This window comes from Ursus maritimus, unplaced genomic scaffold (genome assembly GCF_017311325.1).
Source record: "Ursus maritimus isolate PB19 unplaced genomic scaffold, ASM1731132v1 scaffold_115, whole genome shotgun sequence".
Lineage (NCBI taxonomy): Eukaryota > Metazoa > Chordata > Mammalia > Carnivora > Ursidae > Ursus > Ursus maritimus.
Window position 1 is genome coordinate 41191 of NW_024423509.1, and position 7885 is coordinate 49075.

Consider the following 7885-nt stretch of genomic DNA (forward strand, 5'->3'; position numbering starts at 1 on the left):
TCAAGTCCTCGTTTTCCTTGTTAATCTTCTGCCTAGTTGTTCTATCCGTTAGTCACTGTTGATAGCATTGCTCAAGTCCTCCATATCCTTACTGACTTTCTGTTTATTTGTTCTGCCAATTATTGAGAGGAGTATTGAAATATCCTACTATAATGTATCTGTCCATCTCTCCTTACATTCTAGCAGTTTTTGTTTCAGGTACTTAGAGAATTGCTACCCCAACTTTCTTTTGAGGTACATTGGCATGAAAAATGGTTCTCCATACTCTCACTTTCAGTCTGGATGTATTTTTAGGTTCAAATAAGTCTGTTGTAGACAGCATAAAGATGTGTCATGTCTTTTTATCCAATCTGCAACCCTGTGCCATATCATGGGAGCATTTAGGCTGTTCACGTTGAGAGTGACTATCGAAACATACGATTTTAGTGCCATCGTGTTGCCTGTGAAGTCCCTGCTTCTATAGATTGTCTCTGTAAATTTCTGGTCTATATTACTCTTGGGGTCTTTCTTCTTTTATAGAACCCTCCTTAGTATTTCTTGCACGGCCAACTTGATGGTCACATATTCTTTCAGTTTCTACTGGTCCTGGAAACTCCTTGTCTCTCCGTCCATTCTGAATGACAGCCTTGCTGGATAAAGGATCCTTGGCTGCATGTTCTTCTCATTTAGTGCCCTGAATATCTTGCCAGCCCTTTCTGGCTTGCCAGGTCTCTTGTTTCAGGTACTTTGAAACTCTGTTATTAAGAGAATAAAATCTGGGAATTTCTATGCCATTTTAATAAATTGACCTCCTTCGTCATTTTGAAATGACCTTCCTTATTTCTGATACTAAACTTTGCTCTAAAATCTAGTTGTTTAGGGGCACCTGGGTGGTACAGTCAGTTAAGTGTCCAACTCTTGGTTTTGGCTCAGGTCATGATCTCAGGGTCGTGAGATCAAGACCCCTGTTGGGCCCTGCATTCAGTGGGAAGTCGGCTTGAGATTCTCTCTCTCCCTCTCCTTCTGCCCCTCACCCCTCTCTCAAATAAATAAATCAATCTTAAAAAATAGTAAAATAAAATAAAATCTAGCTGTCTAATATTACTATACCCATTTCAGATTTCTTTTGATTAGTGCTAGCATTTCCATACTTGTTTCTTTATATTTAAAATGGATTTATTGTTCACATGATGTAGTTGGGTTTTGTTTGTTTATTCAATACAATAATCTCTGACTTCTAATCAGGTATTTACACCATTTATATTGAATGCAATTTTTATATGTCATTTAAGTCTATCATCTGCTAATTATTTTCTTTTGTACCATCTGTTACTGGTTTCATTTTTTATCTCTTTTGTATGCCTACTTTTGGTTTAAGTGATTTTTTTAATGTTTTGATTTTATCTCCTATATTAGATTCTTACTGCAGCTTAACAAATAGTACAATTCGTGACTTGAGACAAGGCAAATTTATCATCTAAGCATCCTTTAAGTCAAAAATACAACATGAGTCTCACTGGGGTAGAAATCAAGGTGGCTCTAGGGGAGAATCCATTTCCTTGACTCTTCAGCCTTTAGAAACTGCCCACATTGTTTCACTAATGGACACCTTCCATCTTCAAAGTCAGCAACACTGTATCACTCTGAACATTTTTCTATGGTCAAATATCCCTCTAACTCTTCTTCTATGCCTCCCTCTTCCAGTAGGATCCTTGTTATTGCTTTGGGCCCACCTAAATAATATAGGATAATTTCCCCATTTTAAAGGCAGATAGTTAGCAATCTTAATTCCATCTGTAACCTTAATTTTTCTTTGACACTTAAAATAATATACTCGTGGGTTTTGGGATTAGGACATGGGCACCTTTGGGGGTGACAGGAGACACTACTTTTTGATGGGTTACTAGCTGTAACATTTTGTATTGTTGCTTCAGGAGTAGATTTAGAATTTATAGTATACATCTTCAATTTACCACAGTCTAACATCAAAGTAATATTATAGTACTTCCCATGCAATATAAGAACCTAACAACATAACTCCATTTCTCCCAATTTAGCATTTGTGCTATTGCTGTTATTTATCTTACATTATTATTATTATTATTATTATTATTATTATTATTTTAGCAGTCAATAATCTTTTTAAAGTTTTAAGTAATAAAAACATCATTTTCATCAATGTTGTTTTCATTTCTGGTGCTTTTCATTCCTCTGTGTGACATCTATCTGTATCACTTTCTTTTTACCTGATAGTTACATGCTGTTTTCACTGTAATATCCATTGAATTATATACTTGAGATTTGTGGGTGCCTGGATGGCTCAGCTGGTTAAGCTTCCAACTCTTGCTTTTGGCCCTGGTCATGGTCTCAGGGTGATGAGCTCAAGCCCTGTGTTGGGCTCCCTGCAGTCTGCTTGAGATTCTTTCCCTCTCCCTCTGCCCCTCCTCCTGCTCACTCTCCCTCTTTCAAATAAATAAATCTTTAAAAATAAACAAATAAATAAATAAAACTTAATTTAATATAATGGCTAGAAATATATAATAGAAAAGTATATAACCCCTGAACCACAGTTGTGTATATGAAGGAATATGTCACATTTTAGACAGCATATTGATAATATAATTCACAAGCCTCAGAATATACTTTAACTGAAGTTCTACTTCTAGGAATTTGGACTTTCATAAATATATATTTCTATAACAACGCTTCTTGTGACTTTTTACATAATTTTTAAATAAGAAAAATATCAATTTTAAAGCTCTGTATAACCATACCGTTAGCTATTATAAAGACCTTTTAATAACAGAGAAATTACCATTAAATTTTCAAATTTAGAATTATTTTAAAATGTGATGGAATAACCAAGAAGACATAGAACACTCAAAATGATGTATATTCATAAATTCTTCATCAAAGTAAGTGTACGTCATATTTTTAAGGAAAAATCAAGTTATATAACATGTAAAATATATATAAAATATATAATCAAAATATATAAATATTTGCCTTTAAAATACAGAGAAATAATAAATAAATGATAAATATAAAAATACACGAAATTAATTTACCTTCTATATAATATTTATATAAATATGTTGGTTTATATACATATTCTATATTTCAATACAATAGAAATATATTACATTGAACCATATGAAATCTCAGTGTTGGCTATCTTTCTCCTTAAAGAAAAGCAATTATATTTTTTAACTTATTCATATAAAGCAGTGTTATATTACAAAAAATTATCGAAAAGATATATTCAAGACTATTAAAAGTATGCTAACTTACACTTATGTATATTTTCCTTTTTTGATTATCTGTATTTTTATAAGCAAATATAATAAAAATAATAAAGAAGAAGAAAATGGTCTTTTATGATCATTTAGCTGCTATAAGCGATGGAAACAAAGTTTTAAAAAGTCTGTCTGGTTCCTTTATCAATTGATTGTCCCTGTTTTGTTTTCGACTGTGTCTGGTGTTCCTGTTGAGTCTTCTAGTCTCTAAGGAAGCATCCTCACCATTGCATCTTTCAGGATTCTTGCTCAAGTACCTCACACAAGGGATTCATTAGTGATTTTTTAATCTGAGACACCAAGAACCCTTTTGTTTATATACTTAGCTTCTGTCTTGTGAGCAACGCCCTTTCTCACCCAAAAAAAGGCGTTCTTTAAAAAAAGAAAAAAAAAGCAATCTTATTGGTGTAAAATTAGAGTGATGAGACTTACCAACTCTTCAAACGAAATACAGTTCCTCATAGTTTGGAAGTCCCTGAATTGTGTTCTACTTTCAAGTGGAGAGACAACTAGAAGATATTTCCTACATTAGAAGTGAAAAGGCCTAAGTAAGAAAATATTTGCCATGTGTTGGAAATACGAAATCCAGAGATGCAGGCTATCTTACAGCACCAGTGAATATGATAGACCATGAGTAAGAATGGCCAGAAGCCCACACACAAGCCCCTGTTAACATTTTCGTCGTCATCTTTTTAACCTTCAGGGCTATCAGTCAGCTGGAGCTATTAGTGGCACACAGAAAAGTAAGTATAACATTTGTGATTTCACTTATTTTTCCCTTTGAGAGATTTAAATGACAATTTCCTCTGAATAACATATTAGATCTATTTTTGCCAATGTTGTGATGAAAAGCTATTTAAAAAATTATAAAATGAGTCATAAGATCTTTACTGATTGAAATGTTTCCAACAAGCTGTACATTTGTGTAAATAGTTCACCAAAATATTATAATTTTTAGATAGATATAGATGATATATATAGATTAGATATAGATAGTTAAGGACATATTACCTGACACTGATTTATTTAATGACCCATGAACTCTTTTAGATTAGAAAAGAAAATCTCTGAAAGCCAATAAAGCAAATATAACTCAATCAGTCTCAGTTCAGGGTCAGTTATTTTCCCAAATGTTGCTTTTTTTTTTTAAGATTTTTTATTTATTTATTCGACAGAGAGAGAGACAGCCAGTGAGAGAGGGAACACAAGCAGGGGGAATGGGAGAGGAAGAAGCAGGCTCATAGCGGAGGAGCCTGATGTGGGGCTCGATCCCATAATGCCGGGATCACGCCCTGAGCCGAAGTCAGACGCTTAACCGCTGTGCCACCCAGGCGCCTCCCAAATGTTGCCTCTTAATAGGAACTTCAATCAGTCACAGTTCAGGGTCAGTTGTTTTCCCAAACAGTGCCTCTAATAGAAACTTCTAGGTTGAGGATAGGACAATGAAGAGACTGTGGGTGGCTTGGAGAGCTAATGCTTTCAAATATATCACACTGAGTGGCTGGTGAGTGTAACAGCTCAGCAGAAAACTATGGCTTTAGGTCAGTCTTCCCACCATAATATGACAGCAGTTTTAGCTGTGGGAATGGGACACAGAGTGGGGGTTGGCAGAGCCAATATCAATAGAAAGGCAATGTTTTAAAGGAACCGATTAAAGCCATTCACATAATAAACAAAATGGGATCTCCAGGGAAATTTTTCTTTAAACTCATCAATTTAAGAAACTTGTAACCCCTAGAGATACTTATTCAAAACTAAAATTACTGACTAGCTGTTATTATAAATAATTGGTGGAAAAACTGGTGATACTTTAGGAACTATTACGGAGTAGCTACGGTCCAAAACCCACATTTACAAAGCCCCAAATCTTTTTTCGTTAGTATCCTACAGAAAGATGAGTTGATAAGGTATAATTGGCAACAACAAAGAGAAAACTCTCTAGGGGAAAACTGTTTTTTTAAGGAAAAATGTTAAACCAATTGGCCACCCAGGAGGCCCTAAACTTTTTTTAAAAAAATAGAATGCAAGAGTGATTTCCATGTAAGCAAAGGCAAATATTCATACAGTGGCCTTGAAGTGTAATATTGATAAAAAACATTATGGATGTCACTTTGGTGACATTCAAAAGCATTTAAAAAATAAGTACACCCTTGTCCTAGAAATTTCAGTGATATTATTAATGACAAATGCAAACTGCTTCTACAAGGATGCTATTGACAAACACTGTATAGTTTTTAGGAACAAAAACTAAGGGGAATCTAAAGATTGTAATTAGTCCATGGTTTAAACATGAGGTGTGGAATGTCTGGGTGGCTCAGTCAGTTAAGCATCTGCCTTTGGCTGAGGTCACGATCCCAGAGGGTCCTGGGATCGAGTCCTGCATCGGGCTCCTTGCTCAGCAGGGAGCATGTTTCTCCCTCTACCTCCCCTCCCCTGCTTGTGCTCTCTCTCTCTCTCTGACAAATAAATATATAAAAATCTTTAAAAAATAAAAAAAAATAAAAAATAATAAACATAGGTGTATCGTCACATTAAAAGTGGAGAATTCTTGGGGAAAAATCATAACATCTTGTCAAAAGAGATGAGTTTTAAAATATGATTATAAATATTCACAAAAACCTGAAATTAAATAGATGCATATCTCTAATTATTGAGATGTAAATAGGCGCACAAAATGTTTTAAGGACGATAGGATATGTGACAAGTGATGTATTCAACTAGATGTCATGCATTTACTAATCACATTAGTATATAATATTTCTGAGTAAAATCACAGAGGGCAAAGTTGGGAAGAATATACTCCCAAATAATTGGATTAGTTATTTCTACCCTATGTGATTTTGCATTTTTTTTCTTTTGGCTTATCAAATTAAGGCTTTTAAATAATACACATGATTTCTTTAATAAAATCATAATAATAAAAAGAAGAAAAAAGATAACTTGTAATTTTCCAAATACTTCACACGATAGAAAGAATAATCTAGACTTTTATCTTAAAATATGGTCTTATTTTTTGGCTCAGCAACTTGTGTCTGCTATCTCCACTGCACCCTCTTATGTCTGAGAGCTTGTTTCCAACATTATTTCTTGCAAAACACGAAAAGGTTCATCATGTCTTTGGTACCTGGTCTCCAAAGACATATAATGAAATAATTTTATTAATTTATTTGCATATTTAGCAAATAAAAGAAATGTTAAATTTGATACTGTAAGAATATCAATATTTATAAGTCGAGAGAGTTTATGATGTTTAAAGCCCTTTAAAAGAGACTTTCTTTTAAATGACGAACAGTGTAAGAAAATATTTATTCACTTATAAGTGCACAAAATCAACCAAAGGGAAACTTCAGCGATTATTGAAGAAAAATAACTCAGAAAGTAGGCAGTTATTACTTTGCTCTTCACTAAGCCAGTGCACTCAATATACATCATCTGTAGTAAACTATGTACTAAAATGATTTCTGTGTCTATATATACTATCAGAGAAACATTAGAAAGAGTCAGAGGAGGGAGCCTGAAAATTGGAGTTCCTTTTCAAAACACACACACAAAACAGAAACAAAAACTACTTTTGGTGACAGTAGTTAAACAGAAATCTCACTTTAAAAATAGATCTAGAAAGGCCTGTTTAATGACAATGCAGCTTAATTTTATCAAGCTCCAAAACTTCCAGCAGAAGCATAAAACTGATTATGAAGTTTAAAGTCAACAATAGAGTCTTCTCTTTTCACTAAAGGAGAAGATTTCTGGGTATAAATGCAAGTGATGTTACAGTACTTTTTTTTTTTAAGATTTATTTATTTATTTGAGAGTGAGAGAGAGAGAGAGAGTGCACAAACAGGGGGTGACCAAAATCAAGATTTCTGGTACTCTTTGTTTCTGTGTATCTAGTTTCCATTTGATATCATATGTTTTTAGCACAAAGAACTTCTAGCATTCTGGGGTGCCTGGGTGGCTCAGTTGATTAACCATCTGACTCTTAATTTCAGCTCAGGTCACAATATCAGGGTCGTGAGATTGAGCCCCACATCAGGCTCTGTCCTGGGTGTGGGACCTGCTTAAGATTCTCTCTCTCCCTCTCCATCTGTCCTTCCCCACACCCCTGCTCACACACTGTCTTTCTCTCCCTCTAAAAAAAAGAAAGAAAGAAAGAACTTTCAGCCTTCTTTTAGGTGGAACTCTACTGGAAATAGCTTATCTCAGCTTTTTCTGTGTAAAAATGTCTTATTTTGCTTTCATATCTGATGGGCTTTTTGCTGAGTAAGAATTTTAGTTTTTTGTTGTTGTTGCCCTTTCAGCATTACAAAGATGCCACTCCATTGTCTTCATTCTGGTAAGTTTTCTTTGCTTTTCTGTCCATTCCCAGCTTTCTGGATCCTAGGAGATTTTTCTCTACCCTATTAGACTGCCCCCATTCTTGGAGATTGGCTACCAGGCATCTTGTGTTGATTTGGAATATATTAAAAGGGTTTCTTTTAGCTCTATATCCCCTTCCTCATTCTTCTGCATTTGAAAACTTGAAATATATTCAGAAGACATTGACTTGCGTTTGGGACAATATCTGCTCCTTCCCCCTAGCTTTGATATGCTGCCTTGAGTCCCTGGCGTGG

At 34.5% G+C, this 7885-nt stretch overlaps 1 protein-coding gene across 1 annotated transcript in view; it reads left to right on the top strand.

The window, feature by feature from the left end:
- The first annotated feature begins 2864 nt into the window (after positions 1-2864).
- LOC103680501 (olfactory receptor 6C2-like) overlaps positions 2865-7885 on the top strand; it is a 6179-nt gene continuing 1158 nt past the window's right edge. Inside the window, exons 1-4 of the mRNA XM_040626577.1 lie at positions 2865-2894; positions 3979-4018; positions 7574-7608; positions 7657-7721. Coding sequence (XP_040482511.1) covers positions 2865-2894; positions 3979-4018; positions 7574-7608; positions 7657-7721 — 170 coding nt within the window. The remainder of the gene's footprint in view (positions 2895-3978; positions 4019-7573; positions 7609-7656; positions 7722-7885) is intronic.